General features: G+C 48.6%; 1 protein-coding gene across 1 annotated transcript in view; it reads right to left on the bottom strand.

Moving 5' to 3' along the window:
• Window positions 1-19,170, bottom strand: part of FRMPD1 (FERM and PDZ domain containing 1) — a 67,443-nt gene that overhangs the window by 31,990 nt on the left and 16,283 nt on the right. Inside the window, exon 2 of the mRNA XM_084628430.1 lies at window positions 2,727-2,831. Within this exon, the coding sequence (XP_084484556.1) occupies window positions 2,727-2,827 (101 nt within the window). The 5' untranslated portion in view covers window positions 2,828-2,831. The remainder of the gene's footprint in view (window positions 1-2,726; window positions 2,832-19,170) is intronic.

Raw genomic sequence — 19,170 nt, 5'->3', positions numbered from 1 at the left:
GCTGTCCTGCGGGGTGAAAACAGGGCCTGGAGAGGCTGGCTGAATCACCAGCAGAGCAGTGTGAGACAGACCAACCCAGCTGTATGGTTAGGGGGCAAAGCAGTTCTCACGGCTCCCAGACTGCACCCCGGGGATGACAACGCATCACAAGAGGTACGTCCTAAAGAGGTTTGCTATGCACATGGGAGCGCATACTTTGTCTGGAGGGTGGCAGCGACCAATACAGATGGAAGGGAAAGCTTGGGAGGAACCTTCTCAGTCATCTATGTCCAGGAGCTGCATCTCAGTCACTCCCTTTTCCTGGTTCTCCTCCTCCTCCCCTAGCAGGAGAATCCTATCCGGGGAGCAAGGGACTCCTGGCGAGCAGAGGCCCTAGCTCGGCCCTGCCTGGCCAGCCAAAGAAAGCACTGGTGAATGGGAGCCATTTCAGACCAGTGCCTCTAGCCACTCACATCCTGCTCCATGCCAGGGACAGAAGGAACCAGACATGCTAAGGGGGGCCTCAGCTCTGCCCCAGCTCCAGACCCTCATAGCCTGGAACTTGGAGGACGAAGAGTCCGGCCCGCTCAGCTGTAGCTGTTCGCTCTGTGGTTGGCTCAGCTCTAGGCCAGTGAGTGAAAGAGTCCCCATCCCCAGAGCGGACACAGAACATCCCCTCCGTCCACCCAGTGGTGGGGAAAGGGAGGAGGCAATAAGGGGACCCACACTCAAGAGGGACTTGGGGGCAGATGAGGGAATGAGATTAACAAAGGGGCACTAGGTTCAGGCCACCTGCTGAACAGCTGTTGGATGGAAACTACTCGTGGCCACTCGTGACGTGGATCAGACTGGAAGCAGTGACCTAGAAGACAGACACTTGAGGTCCCAGCCCCAGGCCCTGCAGCCGTCCTGTTCTGCCTCCTGAACACAGGCTGAAGAGGGGGTCTTAGCCAAAATGGTCTGGAAGGTTAGCTTCAGTTCAATACTCTACTACATTCCCTAATGCATCCCCACGCAGGCATAACTGTGGCAGGGATACACGCTGGGGAGAGCTTCCAGAAGTCATTCTGCGCAGTGTGAATGGACAGCCCATGCAGTGCTGCGTCCCAGCACAGCCGAGAGATCCAGAATACGCCATCTTCTCACCTGCATGCTCCACCTGACAACCTCGTTCTCTACCGAACGGGTAGAGTTTTGCTGATGGCTCCCTTTCGAGTGTTGTGGGAGCAGCGGAGAGAGTGAAACCCAGCGAGCTAGAGCAGATTTTCCAGACAGAAAGGACACACTGATACTTATAATAATACTTAATACTGATACTGACAAATAATACTTAATGGACAAGCTATAATAGTGTTAAGTGACATCACATGGTTTACTGGTCCATTGCTGCACATTCCATGAGGCTTGGGAATATGGAGACAGAACAAATTCTGTTATGTTTTAATGCTGTATTAGTACGGTAAGTGGGAAATTTTAAGATAAGATTCCTCCCCTCAGGTTTAGGGCATTTAAAACTAGACAGGCCAAAGAGCTGGAAAAATGTACTGCAAGGAGCAGTTCTGTATTGCTAAGGGATTGAGAGATTTCTTCTTATCTTGATGGTAAAGTTTTTGGGATTCAGTCTGATAGGGTATACTCCACATCAGAATGACCTCTTATGTCAAATGCTGGGTATGTTACACATTATGGCATGACTAATCTAGAAAACAACTTCCTTTAAAGGCAGAATACATCCGTCGTTATTGGAATTTTATAGCACTCAACATATGTGCCAGGCACTTTACAGACAGACAGAGAAGGAGAGACAGGGCCCCATACCCAAAGAGCTGGGCACATTTTTCTGCTGGAAACTTTTTTTGGAGAAAAATACGGATCGACACAGAAATGTTTTGCGAACGTGTGTCTGTTTCACCAATGTTTGTGTCAAATCCTCTCTGCCCCCCAAATTCTGAAAAATCAAAACAGTTTGGTTTGAAATAACTTGGTTTTCAAATTTCCAACAACTTTATTAAAAACATTTAATAATGCTCAAACTTCGAAATGAAGCATTTTGTTTCAGAGCAAATCAAACATTTAGTTTGACCCCTAAATTCCTTTGTTTTTCAACTTTTTGAGTCACCGAAAATCCCTGAGCAACATTTTCATTTTCAGTTTGATGCAAAACAATTCTCCCTCCCCCACCTCCCCCCAATTTTTCAGTGAAACAAAAAATTCCATTATTGGCCCATCACTATTAATAATCTCATGTTAGATATGACACATCATGTTAGCAGCTAGGGAACGTATAAGAAAGCTCAGGTGAGATCAAAGACGCTATAGGCCAGGCTGCTCACTGCATACAATGCTACTCCAGTAAGAGTGCCATAATCGGACCCTAAAATAGACACAGAAATGGCACATGGCAAAGAGAAATAGAAACCAGTTGATACAGGGCCAAACCTGGCCACCCTCATTCCAGGCTGGGTAGCTCATTATTCCACACATAATCCTACTGATTACAGTGAGATGGATTGTGTAGCAAGGCGCTGCCTACCATTTAAATGTAGCAGCATCTGGCCCACAGTAAATAGCTTTGGGCTGCTTAAAAATGTAATGCATGTTACGTTCTAGAACATATGGAATTCATGTTTCCTGAAATGAACGAAGGGAGGAGTCAGACCCGAGATCTCAGACTTTCCCTAGCTTGTTGGAAACCAGTTTGTTCAGCAGCCGACTAGTAAAGATCCTGTTCATGAAAATGTATTTACCTGGATATGCTATCCCGAGATCGACGGAGCCATCTTGCTACCATTTGTTCTATTCTACAGGCTTTGCGTGCTTGGAATAAGTTAGTCTCCAGATCTTCCATTTACCTGAAGAAGACAGAGGTTATTACAAACTTAGGGACATGGGAATCATCAGACTGGATCAGACCAGCGGTCCAGTGCCTGTCTCAGACAGAAGCCAGTACCAGATGCAAGGGGCAACAAACCTGCAGTAGACAGTTAGGGGATTACCTGCCCATACAGGGAGGTGTATTCCTAGGCCCAGGCTGCTAGGGGAGCCCTGAAGCACGGGTGTCGACATCCCTTCTAAAATGTAGGGAAGTTTCTTGTCAAGGCCTTTCCATTGAATGGGCCAGAACCTGGGAACAGTTGCACAGGACCTGGGGTGGGGTGTTCCAGCCAGCAGCATGAGAATCAGGGGCACGGGCTGCATGTTTGGCCATATTCGGCACTGACCAAGTCACCCTATGCACAGTGTGTGCTACTAGCAGGAACAATTTGCACAAGGGTCTGTCTGAATGCAGGAAGCTTAGCCTAGTGCATCTCATGTGCGCCCGTTCTTGAGTCACGTATTCTGGGAGGCAGGATTTGGCCTGAGGCAGTTGCTGACTCCCATGGTTTTAATCACAAATCTCATCTCTCCTGGATTCGTGTGAATACATGGGACTCTCAACTTTTATTTTGTTTTAAATTAAGTTTCTAGCCCTCGTTGCAAAGACAAACTAGAAAACACAAAGCCCCAGTGCCGGCAATACCAGAAGGTAACAATAAAAAGGACCCAGCCTTCATTATTATTTTTTTAAAGCTCATGATTTTGGGAGATCCCAACTCACTTTCCAAATGCTTGGGGTTGATAATACTGCTCATGTATTTTTAAACAGAGGTATTATGCAGTCTATGCTCAAAATGTGACCTACTTTATAATGTCGGGACACGTGGAAAGAGATCAATTACTCTGTATAAACCCACAAATTGGTGCCGTAGACCAGTGGTTTTCAACCCTTTTTTCATTTGCAGATCCCTAAAAAATTTCAAATGGAGGTGTGGACCCCTTGGGAAATCTTAAGCATAGTCTATGGATCCCTGGGGGTCCATTGGCCACAGGTTGAAAACTGCCAGATAAAACATACAGTGTTACCAACAGAAAGAGTTAATACATCTAGAACTTCCTACCATTCTATCCCCTGCACCTTGTGTGAATGTTATTAGTACAGTTATTGGATGCCACCTGCGGCACAAGTGCCTCGTTACAGAAACTGATTCTGGCTAGTCACTGCTGATTCCAGAGAAGATTTAGACAATCATGATGCGCAAAAGAGCATCCTTATTTCAGAGCACTGAAGCAGCTCTATGGCCTAGTTCTGGAAGAGCGCTCCCCCATCTCTGTAGCAATGATTCCACATTATTACCATCCGAGGTACCTGCAAATCCACATTCTAAATGTTAAGTTCAGCCAGCGCTCCTGTGAGTTGCAGAAATATGTAGGTCCAACCTGACAGTTTTAACAGTTGATGTTCAAAGAAATCCTGATACATAGGCAGCAACACTGGGGAGGATGAGCCCACCTGGCCAAGGGGTGCAGGGGAACACCTTTCGGGTTATTCTTCATCGTTGGCTGGGCTTTTGCCTTTGACCACCTGATTTTGCTGGTCATTACCCCCATCGACTTCAGCTAGTGCTAAGGAGAACGGAGTCATTCTTCAGGCTGGAGGAATGTTTCTGGCTGGAAGAGGAGGTTCCAGATATCTTGGGGAGAGGAATGTCCACTGCAGAGAGCAGTTCCATGCCCTGTCTGTGACAGAATTTTGTCTCATTTTAAATATGTATACCGGCTGGGTAGCCACAGAAATTCTATGGAGATTAACAGCTAAACAAGGAACTGGACTGGCAAGCTCATTCACACAGGGAGGAATGGTGTTAAAACTAGTGGCTGAAAACTAAATGCTATACTAATAATTAATTGTACCAAGGTTGCTAATTCTTGGACTACAGAACTGTGTTTGGTTAGATTAATCTCTCTTAACGACTAAAGTAGAACCTCATTGTAGTGAAGGGGCGTGGCTTCCCTTTGAGACTCACAGGGAGGGACCACCGCCCACCGCCTGGTGGGCGGAACCAGGAAGGCCACACCCACCCTGCCAGAAGCAGAGGGGCGGGACAGGAATAGGAAGTACAAAAGGCAGGCCTGGCAGCTCAGTTGTGCTGGAGCTGCTGAGGGAGACAGACAGTTCTTCACTGCGGCCAGAGTGGGACGCCGAGGAGGACCTCCGAGGACTTGCCTGAGCTTCCAGAGAGTCCCGCCATTCCAGACACCGAGGAGCTGCTGGGACTACCATTGGTGGTGTACCCCGGGGAGATGGAGGATGACCCCTGGATCCAGGTACCTCCCGAGGGGAGGGGAGGAAGTGGCCCAGGGACAGCCGACTGTAGTCTGGATCCCTGCTGACCCAGTGGCAGAATGCTCCGCCACCGATAGGGCTCTGGGCTGGCACTTGGAGGAGCAGCATGGGCCCAGGTCCCCCTACCACTCCATCCCCAGGGTGGCAGCCTCCTCCACCTTCGTTCAGGAGGCCTGTGTTAATCTACCGTCCACCAGAGCTAGGACACTAGATCCTGTACAGTGCTGCCCTGCCTGAGGGCTGGAGCTTGGTGCCCCGCCATGTCTAGGATCTGGGCCCTAGACTATTCACTGCTCTGCCCTGCCTGAAGGCCAGAGCCCCCTAGCCTATTGGGTGCTCTGCCTTGCCTGAGGGCCTGAGCTCCTAGACTATTTACTGCCCTCCCTGCTTGAGAGCCAGAGACCTCTAGACTGTTTGGGGCTCTATCCTGCCTGAGGGCTTGTGCCCCAGAGACTGCTTATTGCCCAACCCAGCTCAGAGGGCCTGGGCGCCAAAGATAGCTAATCCCCACCCCCTTTTCCAGACTGCCTTTTGTGGAACAAGACAGCAAGGGGGTGTGGCCTCCCTCCAAGATTGACAGGGAGGGACAGCCACACACTCTTACTCTCCTCCAAAACATTCGAGTCAAATCACTGAACATTGGTATTCTGGGTGTAGAAGCTTTCGAACAAGAACGACTAACCTCTAAAGACAATGCTAACCCTCTAGATTTCATTACCCTGTGTCTCTGGGCAAACACTTTACATTAAGATCTTTTATGATCTTAATAGTTTATGGCAGTATTGAAAAATGGCCATGAGGGCCCATGATACAACCTAGCCATGCAGCTGTATCATTTTACCGTACAACTACAATAAATTGCATCAACAGCCAGACTGCATTAGCAATTTCAAGCAATAAAAGAATAATCCATACATGTATATTTTTGTTCGAAGAACTGGTGCCTTGAAGATTGATTTTGCTATGGCCCTAGAAAGGGTCAGGGGGACTGTGCTCCAATTCTTACCAAATCAGTTCTCTGGAGTTTTCTTTTTGATGATGTAGAGATTTTGGTGTAGAAAAACAAGACTTCCAGAAAGCTGCCTGCACACAAATCATTCTTATTTGTCAGTTATTTAAGCAATATTTATATACATTATAATAATTCCTTCCAAGAGCTTCGGTCCCCATCTCTAGAGTAGGACTACATACCACAGATGCTTTTTCAGCTCCATTTACTGTAATTTCATTTACGTCCTTTGAAGGTTCTGGTCAGATATGATTACATCAAAATGGCTACTTTCTTAACAGATCCATTCTCTTGTCTATTCAGAGTTACAGGGGCTGATTTTTACAGAAATAAAGATTTTTTTTTTTAGTCCAGTTAGCCCTGCAGATCTAATTAGCTATGAGAGCAGGAGCTAGATGAATTCTGTAAATTACTTTTATTAGCCAGAACTTCAGCTACAAAAATCTCTGTCTAGTGATGAGACAGAAAGGGCTCAGCTTGACTTTCAGATCCCAAGTTGAACTTACAAGTCTACAGTTACCACAACGTCCATAGTCAGTTAATTTACAGGTAAAAATGCATTTTTCGAAGAGAAATCCAGCATACCACTATGCCATGTTTAGAGTCACTTTTCACACACTAGAAGATCAGAAAAAGTTGTACGCTACCACTGAATCCACAATACACAAAAATAAAAGGGGACACCGTAAAAATATTTTAATCTAAAAAGCCGAAGACTAGTATTAAGCTATAGAAAGAACCAGCATATAGCTGTTGCATCCACCTGTTGTGTCTCACTTTATACTCGGATTATAAGCCCTTGTGGGGTGGGGCCATCTTTTTGTTCTGTCTGTACAGCTCCTAGCGCAATAGGGTCCGGCTCCGTGACTGGGGCACCTAGGGGCTATGCATTACAAATAATAAATAATAGTATTTAGCATCACTCCAGCTACAGAAGAGATGTATGAAACTTCTGTGCTGGAACCATGCAAATTCAGCTGGTTTTTAGACCCAAACATGAAATCCATGGAGGTTTAGTGAATCTGGGGCTGACCCAGGACCCCTCCCAACAGAACCCCTCCCCCGCACCAGACCAAAGTTCTCCCCACCACTTTTAGCTCAAGTTTTCTTCTGGGGGAGAGGGGCCAGGCCCAGTGATCTGCTTTGGCTTCTCTTCAGCCCTCAGGGAGCGGCTGTGTAATTTATTTCACTTCCTGCTCCATTCAGGGTGGACAGAAGGAAAGGCGTAGAATCCATTCCCCAGGAGATCCTTGGTGTAGGGTGACCACATTTCCCAAAGGGAAAACGGGACACTACATGGGCCTAGCCTGAGGGCTCCCCCCTGCCCAACACGGGGCTGGCCAAAGCCCTCCGCCCAAGCCCTGCCCCCATTCCCCGCATGGGCTGGCCTGAGTTGCCCTCCCAAGCCCTGCTTGCCTCCCAGATGCAAGGCTGGAGTTGGCATCACTGCTCGCTCGAGCCCTGTCTGCCCCTCGCCTGAGCCGTGCCTCCCGCCCTGCATGCGGTGAGCATCGCCGCTCACCTTCCTCTTTGACAAAATGGGCATTTGCCCCATTTGCTCTTTCCAACTTGATCAGTTGGCGAGAGCAAATGGGACAAATGCCCACTTTTGCCAGAAGAGGCTGCACGGCTGGGACAAGGGTTAAAAAAGGGACTGGCCCGGCCAAAACGGGATGTATGGTCACCCTACCTCAGTGAAGCCTCTAGGCCTGCCTGACTGTCTGATAAAATTCCAGATCCTGCAGTCATGTTGTTGTTGCATCTGTCTCTGAAAGATGGCCAAGAATCCTCTAGAGGAACAGGGCATTCCTAATGCAGCCACCTTTATGATGCAGACACCTGGAAAACAAACTAGGACTGATGGGATGGACGCTTATGAACTTTCCAAAAGGAAAGAGGAGAAATTTCAGCTCAAACAGGAACTTGAAAAGAAAACAAGGCTGCAGCGCTATGCCAGAGCAGGTTAATGGATGCTTACAGTGCCCTGCAGGTGGGTATTTAAGAAAACCACATGCCTAGGGAGCAGTTCAAAACAAGGAAGCAGTGCTGTTGATTATGGCACATGGTGCGTCAGTTCCCTGCATACGGAGAGTTAATTCCCTTTCAACGTGAATACTTTATGCTTCCTGTCGGCCCACTCCCAGCCCGCAAACTTCCTGCGCATGATACCTTGTGAGATAGACATGCTACTGCGAGAGCCACTTTCCCAGCATGTCGCTTTGACCACATTGCCCTTCTCTGTCCATCACATCCCACGCAAACTTCTTGCCTTCTTAGCCTGTCCCCGCCCCACGGATCATCTCTCACGCACTGCTGAGATGTCGACTCCTGCCGCTGCCCAGCCCACGACATCTGGTCCATCGCCTGCTTGTTACATGTCCCAACAAACACCTTTGCACTTTCTCTCATGCTGATGCTTACACTAGGGAGGATCTTCTGTGAGCCCCTCCAAAGCCACCTCATTGTCTCTTTCACACCTCTCCTTAAAACCCTCTGCCACAATGCCTCACAACACTCGACAACAGTTAGGCTGCTGGCGTGCTGAGAACAGGCTGACCAGTAGTGGCTCGATATTTCCTTATGCTGCCCCGTCTGTCTGTATCCATCAGTGGTCTCTTGTCTTAGACGGTCAGCTCTTTGGGGCAGGGGCTGTCTGTGTTCTGTGTCTGTACAGCGCCTCGCACAATGGGGCCCTGATTTAGGGCGGAGTCTCCTGGGTGCTATTGCAAACAAACAAACAAGGATAATAATATGGTAAGTTCTGCAAATGCATGTTTAGCTCTGACGGCCCCATTTCTAGCTTTCCTGGGACACACAGGTCTGAACCCATACTGTAATAGAAGCAGCAGAGAAAACAGCCTTTTTGAAACCTGTCTACTGATGCAATAGTTCAGCTAATGGGAACAAGGTTCTGTTCCTAAATTCTACTCCTGATGGATGCACAACCCATTTTACAGCAGTCAGAAAAGCTTGACCATGTGAACCCAACGGCAAATAAAAAAAAACACTTAAGAAATCTCATGCATTTTAAGATGGTGTTCAAAAATCACGAGTTGAGAGAGTGGCAGTAGTGTAGGGATTCCTGCCTCTAGTCCAATAACATGGGGCTGCAGGATTCCCGCGTGCCCTCTCCGAGGAGGCTACTTGAGCAAATCCTAGGTTTCTCCTTCCTTAATTAGGAAAGTTACCTTACACCACCAAGAAACAGGGTGCATTAGACCCTCCCCCAGATGAAGACAGCAGCCTGAGGTGTGGATTCTCATGGTGTCACTGACAGAGAACACACAACACAGGACTCTGATACTTACAAACCAAATTGCTGCCCGCCTCCCAGCAGGCACATGGGCTAGCATGTGCCACAGAACTGCTCATACCACTGCGCTCTAAGGGGGACCCGACCTGGAAGAGTGGGCCCCACCCCACCGCACCCCCCTGCTCTGCAGCAGCCAGGGAGGTCTGGGGGGCGCGGAGAACTGACGAGCATGCTGCAGCCAGAGGGGACGGGGAGGGGTTTCACGTCCATCCTTGGCAAGTAGGTGCCCAGGTTCGAAGGACGGAGCCCCCCCAAGAGATGGGTAGGGAGGAGGTAGGGAGAATGGACTTCCTCCTGGTTGGAGCACCCATCTGTCAGCTCAGATTCTGAAGGCTTGTATAATTCCATCCCTGACACTGAAAGAGACTTGACTGGGGGACAGTGGGAGACAGACAGATACCCAGGCCAGTAGGGCCCTCGCGAATTGTGAGGCAGGTCTAGCGGGGTGAAGGGATCAAAGCAGGCGGAGAGGAGGCTGGAGAGTATCCCTGTATGCCAGGCTCACCTCTGAGCTCTACTCACTCCCCAGGCACAGGGGACCATGTGCCCAGCTCAGACTAGTGGGGACAGCTCACTGTCTGCACCCTCGCTTTCCCTTGATTGCACCAGGGCTAGCCCCTAGGGCAGATGTGGTGTGCATCAGTGCAGCACGATGTGCACTGCTGCAGCTTCTCCGGGGCGTTAACGAGGGTCAGACACATGGGTGACAGTCACATTGACACTGGGGTTTGCACAGAGGCACCGATCTCGGTGGCTGAACTCCCAGTAACACCAGGCGTGGCCGCGATGGGCAGTTTGAGCTGGTCTCCCCTGCTTAAGGCTTGAAGTTGCAGGGTAGATAGGAAGGTAGGGCCAGATTGCCTCTGATTGCCAGAACCCGGGAGTGGACGACAAGGGATGGATCGCACTCGATAATTGACTGTTCTGTTTCTTCCCCTTTAAGCATTTGGCACAGGCCACTGGCGGAAGACAAGACACTGGGCTAGATGGACCATTGGTTTGGCCCAGTATGGCCGTTCTTATGTTCTTATTGCGTCCTGCCTCTTAAGGGGGTGCCCAAAAGGCGAGGAGAGACCCCAGCACAGGGGCCAGCCACACAGTGACTCACCAGGACTGGTCCTAGGCAGCACTGCTACCAACCGCAAAGGAGTCTGGGTCATAGCCCAAATCCTCCTCCACACCAGGCTGCAGAACGGGCTGGCTGCAGCGGGAGTGTAATAGGCACCTGGAGCCCTGTGCAGATACGCAAGCCCAGCCAGAACGCCACGGTCTAGCCGTGCCTGCAGGTATTCCCTCCCAGAGCGCACACACAGCTAGTGCACACAATAGAGCGGGCTTTCTGCGTCGAAACGCTGCTGGGGGTGCCCAGGGAGCCCGAGAGCTCTTGGCCCTGCATCTTCTTGGACTAAAGTAGGTTTTCAGATTTGGGCCCCACTTACCCCAGCACAACCCCATCACACTGGTGTAACTGGGAGCAGAATTTACTCCGTTGCATCTAATTTTATAGCCCAGCACATCACCAAGGAACCGTGGCTCTCCCAGGAGCCAAATACTCAAGAGGGGCTTAAACTCCGTGAAGAGGACGGACCCTGACCTCTCGTGGTGTGTCTGTGTCATTACACAGGCCTCAGGCTGAGCGGCTATACAGAGCCAATGTAAGAAGTGACAGATGTCTCATGGGAAACCCTGAGACTTCATTCTCTTTCGAAGCAGTGCTGCTGTTGAATCAGCTAGCAGGGCTTGAGCAATGCCAGCCAGAGAGCTGTATCAAACAATGCTAGGTATCTGCAGGCCAGAGGCACTTCCTGGAGAGAAGCCCTATTGCCCTCAACCTCCAAAATGGTGGTGCAGGAGTGGAGAATGCTAGGATGCCCGCCAGGGTGGAACGTTTTTATCAGCCTCTGGCTGGCAGGTCTCTGATAGGTTTGAAGTGCTCCGACCCCTTCTGGCTATTGGCAATGAGGAGCATCCTATCCCCCTCTCTGGCTGCTGGTGGGGATCAGAAAAATGTTCAATATTCTACCCACTCCAGCCTCTTGGTTGCTGTGATGGCGAAGGAGGTTTCAAATACTCCCCCATTGAAGGAGCTGCTTGTGCTAGTGGTAGAGTCTCCCTCACCTCAGCTTTGAGTCCTTTTTCTCCTCCCCACTGAATAGTGTCAGCGTGTGCCTGCACCGCAAGTGGAGAAAGCTATGGGCAGCTGCAAAGGCACTGGTGCTTTCTGCAGACTCAGACACAACGCTGCACAGCTGAATATTCACAACTGGAACTGGTCCAAAATTTTTCAGATCGAACATTTTTCCCCTCAGAGGGTTAAAGGAACATGTTGATATCAACAACATTTATTTGATATTTTGGTAATATCAAAACATTTTGTATCCATTCTGACTTCTTCTGAACATTTGATTTGCTGGGAAATGTTGATTTTGTTTTGTTTTTGCTCCAATTGGGAAAATACATTTTGAAATGTCAGAATTTCCGACCGGATGGAAATTCTGTGTTTCAGCCAGCTTTGTGCACAACCACAAGGGCTAGATGCAGTTTTTAAAAGAGCTTGGATTCTGCACCAGTCTTTGCTTGCCAGTGGCAAGTGAGGGAGTGGAATTTCCAAACCCTGGCTTACAGTGTATTTTCTATTGCATGATGGAATTCTTTGATTCATTTTCGATATTCCTGAGAACTAGAAAATAGAACGGCTCTCTTTTGAGAAAAGGAGGACTTGTGGCACCTTAGAGACTAACCAATTTATTTGAGCATAAGCTTTCATGGGCTACAGCTCACTTCATCAGATGCATTCAGTGGAAAATACAGTGGGGAGATTTTATGTACACAGAGAACATGAAACAATGGGTGTTACCATACAGACCGTAACAAGAGTGATCAGGTAAGGTGAGCTATTACCAGCAGGAGAGCTGGGGGGAGAGAGGGGAAACCAAGTTAGTTCCTGGGTTAGTGTTTTTGTTGTGCGGTGTGTGGTTGCTGGTGAGTATTTGCTTCAGGTTGGGGGGCTGTCTGTAAGCAAGGACTGGCCTGTCTCCCAGTGATGGCTCGTCCTTCAGGATAGGTCGTAGATCCTTGATGATGCGTTGGAGAGGTTTTAGTTGGGGGCTGAAGGTGATGGCTAGTGGCGTTCTGTTACTTTCTTTGTTGGGCCTGTCCTGTAGTAGGTAACTTCTGGGTACTCTTCTGGCTCTGTCAATCTGTTTCTTCACTTCAGCAGGTGGGTATTGTAGTTGTAAGAATGCTTGACAGAGATCTTGTAGGTGTTTGTCTCTGTCTGAGGGGTTGGAGCAAATACGGTTGTATCGTAGAGCTTGGCTGTAGACAATGGATCGTGTGGTGTGGTCTGCATGAAAGCTGGAGGCACGTAGGTAGGAATAGCGGTCAGTAGGTTTCCAGTATAGGGTGGGGTTTATGTGACCATCGCTTATTAGCACTGTAGTGTCCAGGAAGTGGATGCGAAATGTGAAGTAGTTATGGGTGAGGACAAAGTCAAAGTTCAGCCACCAGGTTTGCTGTGACATTATCGGGGATACTGTTCCTGACGGCTTGTAGTCCATCTATGTGTGGAATGTTGGTGTAGAGGGCTTCTACATCCATAGTGGCCAGGATGGTGTTTTCAGGAAGATCACCGATGGATTGTAGTTTCCTCAGGAAGTCAGTGGTGTCTCTAAGATAGCTGGGAGTGCTGGTAGCGTAGGGCCTGAGGAGGGAGTCTACATAGCCAGACAATCCTGCTGTCAGCATGCCAAACAAACAAACAAACAAACTACAAGAACAAATCTGCACAGACACACCCCTAAAACTCAGACGAGGTATTCTGATATCCAAGATCCATAAACCTGGAAATCCTGGACGCCCCTTCATCTCAGGCATTGGCACCCTGACAGCAGGATTGTCTGGATCTACAACCTATCCTGAAGGACGACCCATCACTCTCACAGATCTTGGGAGACAGGCCAGTCCTTGCTTACAGAAAGCCCCCCAGCCTGAAGCAAATACTCACCAGCCACCACACAACAAACACACTACCCCAGGAACCTATCCTTGCAACAAAGCCCGTTGCCAACTGTGTCCACATATCTATTCAGGGGACACCATCATAGGGCCTAATCACATCAGCCACACTATCAGAGGCTTGTTCACCTGCGCATCTACCAATGTGATATATGCCATCATGTGCCAGCAATGCCCCTCTGCCATGTACATTGGCCAAACTGGACAGTCTCTATGTAAAAGAATAAATGGACACAAATCAGACATCAAGAATTATAACATTCAAAAACGAGTCAGAGAACACTTCAATCTCTCTGGTCACTCGATTACAGACCTAAAAGTGGCAATTCTTCAACAAAAAAACTTCAGAAACAGACTCCAAGGAGAGACTGCTGAATTGGAATTAATTTGCAAACTGGATACAATTAACTTAGGCTTGAATAAAGACTGAGAGTGGATGGGTCATTACGCAAAGAAACTATATCCCCATGTTTATTCCCCCCGTCCCGTTCCTCACATGTTCTTGTTAACTGCTGGAAATGGCCCACCTTGATTATCACTACAAAAGGTTTCCCCCCTTCTGCTGGTAATAGCTCACCTTACCTGATCACTCTCGTTACAGTGTGTACGGTAACACCCGTTGTTTCATGTTCTCTGTGTATATAAAATCTCCCCACTGTATTTTCCACTACATGCATCCGATGAAGTGAGCTGTAGCCCACGAAAGCTTATGCTCAGATAAATGTCTTGGTCTCTAAGGTGCCGCAAGTACTCCTTTTCTTTTTGCGGATACAGACTAACACGGCTGCTACTCTGAAACCTCTCTTTTGAGAGTTTGTCACCTGTCTTTGATCTGTGTTTGTACAGTGCTCCCACAATGGGGTCCTGCTCCACGACTGGGGCTCCTTTGCAATAGGATATACAAATACTAAGTATTTAAATAAGTCCAAGTTAATTGCAGGCTTCCTGTTGCTCCTATAGACTCCAGGCATTAAAATATATGCACACGCCTAGCTTAACACACATGGGTAAAAGTAAAGTACGTGTGTATTTGCAGGCTCAGCGCCACAGATTTTTGTACCTAATGACTTGAAATGACATGCAGAGGCAGAATGACGCCCGACACTCCAGCAACGTATCTTCTGGAGAATGGGAGGAAGGAATGAAGTACAGGAGGGTTCTGGGAGATGTTGTGCAGCTTGTGACTCTGAAGATTCCTTAGTCACATCTAGCTTGTGTCAGATGGAACTGCAGGGTGAGATTTTGTTGTCATGTATGGCTGCAGTGAAGTAAGATCCTTTCTACGTGCGCAGGAGACAAGGGTTTTGAATAAGTCTGGGGAGTATTTTGGGCTGTGTTTTATTTCTTGAAACACTTTGCAAAGTATAAATTTAAGATCAGCAGTTGCTTCTCGATTAGGACCCTATCTGGCCCATTGTTACAGGATCAAGCCAATAGTTGCTAAAGAAGGGAGATGGCCTAGTGGATAGAGCTCGACTGCCACTCCAGAGAGCTGGCCTCCGATCCTGGCTCTGCTACTGGCCTCCAGCAAGTCACTTCCATGTGCCTCAGTTTCCCCATCAGTAAAATGGGGATAATGACACCAACCTCCTTCGTGAGGCATTTTGACAGGTGCTGAGGAAAGGTGCTAGCATAGACGTAGGATTATTAGAAGTGTTTGAAGCTGAATGAATACAAACTTTCCATTCCCTTTTAGGAGTCCTTGGAGTTGGATTTATTTTCTAGCACTGAGATGTTCAAAGCTGACTAGGGGATTTGGACATACATCAGGGAATTGTGTCTACATCCTATAATGAGCTGTCAGACCACCACCTAGAATTCCAAGCTCTCTTTCCCCACAGCAGAATTTGTTCACACCCAAGGCAACTTTGAATTTTTCCATTTCCATCCTGTAGGCTTCATGTTCTTTACTTTAGTTTACAGACGCTCTTGAGGCTATTCAGCTTCCTGCATTCTCTTGGAGAGAGTGCTGAGGGGCTGGTCCAGTTCTCGCTGAAGTCAACAGGCTTTTGCCATTGACTTCAATGGAAAGAGGAGCTAGCTCCAAGTTTGTCCTCCTCATTCTTCAGAGGTAGTGGGGTCTAGTGGATAGATCACTGGCCTGGGACTCAGGAAACCTGGATTCTACTCCTCACTCTGCCACTGGCCTGCTGGGTGACCTTGGGCAAGCCATGTCCTGTGCCTCAGTTTCCCCCATCTGTATAATGGGGATAATGATACTGACCTCCTTCGTAAAGCTCTTTGAGAGATACTGATGTAAAGTGCTATAAGAGAGTGAGGGATTGTTAGGATGTTGTTTTTGAAGGACTAGCCTGCTCTGATACCTTCTAATGGGAGATCGTCCAGCATAACTTCCTCGGCATATAAAATAATAGCTGTTAATTTCTGCCCCTGCCTACCCAGGACTCCTTGTCTGTGCACAACGGGTAGCATCCAAACTCCTTGTGTTTAGCCACAGCCTGAAATCCTGCTTAGCTGAAGCCTGAACTGTGGTTTCCTCGTCCCCATAAGAATGTCACAGGCCCATATGGTCAACCGATATTGGGCTGTTTTCCTTCTGCTGTTATTACTGCCACTTCCTACTGTGCTCTCCCTGCCTTCCTATAAATAACAAACCCTTGACAAATAATTAAAAACAATTTAACCCCCCCCGCAACCTTGTTGCAGGGTGAGAGTGGGGAAGGGGGCCTTAGGAACCTTTCTAGAGCAGCCGTGTAATTAACATAGTCACTCCTTGGGGTTCTCATTCTATTACTTGGATTACGTTTGTTCAGCGAAGTGAACGAAGAACTGGGACCATGGCAGCTTTTTGGTAACTTCTGAATGGTTAAAATTAGCACAAAATTAACCCCCTCTTTACCCAGATTCACCTTCCTGGAAATGAGAACTGCAGCAGTTTAATAGCTGGCTCTTGTTAGATCCCAGATTATAGGGAAAACTTTTAGATTTAAGAGGCAAAAAGTCCCCATGGCGTATAACGGACAGTCGGGGACTCTATTAACAAAATAAAGGTTAACAGAGTTATTGATTGCACCCCCTATCCGCAGCTGCTGGCCAGAAAACTGAACCAAGCTCCTACAGGGTGTGGAGTCACCTGTCATGGGAGCAACACCAGAGCAGAGGTTGTGCAAAACCTTGAGAATCACCACACTTCAATGGAAATTTTCCACACACTGAAAGGTCATCACAGCAACCTCATCTTCAAAGCAAGCATCATACTGGAGATGGGCTCATGCAAACGTGAGACCAGTTTTTAATCTGCCCTTCCGGGGCTTTCATACATGATCATCAATCTCCGACCTAACAGCAGCGAGCGGAAGTTCAGGGTGCATGTTGTGACTTGTCTCTCTCATTCAGTAATTAGCAGTAACGTTCTAACGTACATGATGTGGTGCAAGTTTCACGGCAGGGGACCTGTGTGCCGTGGCATAAATCAAATCCTATTATGTGTGTTCTCGAGGTATAGAAGGCAAGGTGTATAGAGTTATAGACGGCACCGTGACTTTCAGCAAACCGTCTTCCTCTGGATTGTTCTATCCTCACATGCAGTGACCTGTGTAGAACCTGGGACAGATGCTACAGGGATCTTCTCTGCCTCACATGGTCCAACTGAAGCTCAGGAACCCGAGGGGGACCATAACTGCTGCAGCCTCTGCTGTCTCGTCCGATAGCAAGATGCCCCAAGAATCACAGCAGCTCTCCCCACGCTTGCTACAGAAACAGCATGAGAGGAGGACTCTTCTCCTCAGTCCCCTCGCTCTCGCAGGGGCGAAAGATCAGGGTTGTCAAACAAATTCTGCCGCATCTTAGAGCTAGCCCCCTCGACTGGGACCCCCACAGATCCCTCAATGAAAGTGCAACTGAAGAGACTTGTGAAACTACCCCTGCTCTGAAACCTTCCATGCCAGGGCTGCTAATTGGCCATCTCTGGCGTAAATGCTTGTGGTTATTTTCCTCCATCACTATGGATATTGCACACAGTGCCTATTATTTTCCCATGACATGATTAAATGCATTGGCATCTGAAAACAAGACTGCAGAGAGAATGCACAGCAAGCAATTGTAGCCTAGTCTGCTTCGGTCTCATCGCAACTGCTAACCCCAGGGCTTTTGATACAGGAGACGCATTTCCATGGAAGAAAGGATGGTTCGGTAGTTGGGGCACCAGCCGGAGATCTGGGTTCAAGTTCTTGTTTTGCCACAGACCTGTGACCTTGGGCAAGTCATTTAACCTCTCTGCACCTCAATTTCCCACTGTAAAAGGGACCCTGCCCCTATTCCAGGGTGTGGGAAGGATAAATGCACTATAGATTGTGAGGAACTCAGATACTACCATAATGGGACCATATATGTACACAGGATAGATTTTTAAGGCCAAAAGGGATCATTATGACAGGCTAATCTGATCTTCTGCTCAACATGGGCCAGGGAATTGCACAAATACAGAAGCTGTTCCAACATGACTATGAATATGGTATTTCATTGCCTCTCCCAAAGCAGAGCTCTCAGATCTCGGCATTTCTCTGGGCTGCTATGAGCCACCAGAATGTATCCCTGGAGGGAAAAATCCCCAAATCAAAACGCTGCGTTAAGTGCATGCTGCTGCAGAGAACTGCCTGTTATTACTGGATATTGATCTGCAGTCTCCATCCTCCCAAGAGTCAGAGTGACCGCTACTTGTTTTCTTGCCTTCAGAGCAGAAGGCTTTAGGCTCAGATCCTGCCAGGTTACACGTGTGAGTAACTGTACTCACGTTGAGTAATCCCCTAGGGTTAAGTGGGGCCGCTCACATGTTGGCAGGACAGAGCCGCTTCTCTTTTAACACAGGGGTCCCTGTGACGGCCTCAGAAGACTCTGCATTACTGGTGAAGGGTTACAAGCATCACCCCGAGTGACCACTCTGTCCTTTAGTTAGAAGAACCATGCAAACAACTAAGGAGTGGCGGCACTGTACAGAGCTCTTCAGATGGTAGCAGGACGTTCGTTCCTCTCCGTTTGCCACAATACATCCTCAGAGGCCAGGCAAGTCCGGTAAGAAAAGCAGCCCAAAAGCAGCCCAACGGAAGCGTCCGCAAGCGCTGAAGACCCAGGCTTGCAGTGACAGGGCTGGGGGGAGGAGGTACGTTGACAGACAAGCCAGTATTAGCAGTGCCCACTCCCATCTCTGGGATTTAAACTGAACAACAAACTCGCATCCCTTAACTGCCAGGAACAGACCATCAAGGGTTCCTCACTCCCAGAGCCCTGCTGTAAATACTTAGCAACATTTCCTCCAGCGCTCTGCTCCTCAGGTCAGGAACCAGGCCCTCCTCCACACGAGTACAGCACCGGGCATACCACGCACGGGTAGCCACGCTGAGATTCGCCACAGCCTGCTCCGCTCCCGCTGACCAGAGCGAGGCGGGGAAGTAGTGCCGCGGGTTTATCCTTTCGACTTCAACCGCTTGAGGTTGGGCTCAGAGTTGATCCAGGTCGCAGTCTAGTCCTGAGGAAACATTTATCCATGTCTAAAGCATCCCACACAGATAGCCGGCGCTTTGGATTCACGAGGGCGATGCAGAGGCCACCACGGGACCACGCAGCGTGCTGGGTCTAGGTAATGCAAACAGGACCGTGCTGTGTGGCACGCACGGCGGACCTCGGCGTGGCCTCTCAGCCCCTTCGTCGCATGCTCAGGGAAGAGGCTCC

This window comes from Lepidochelys olivacea (genome assembly GCF_965140295.1).
Source record: "Lepidochelys olivacea isolate rLepOli2 genome assembly, chromosome: 5".
Taxonomy (NCBI): Eukaryota; Metazoa; Chordata; order Testudines; family Cheloniidae; genus Lepidochelys; species Lepidochelys olivacea.
Note: the sequence above shows the minus strand (reverse complement) of the source record. Positions and strands in the feature narration are given on the sequence as shown.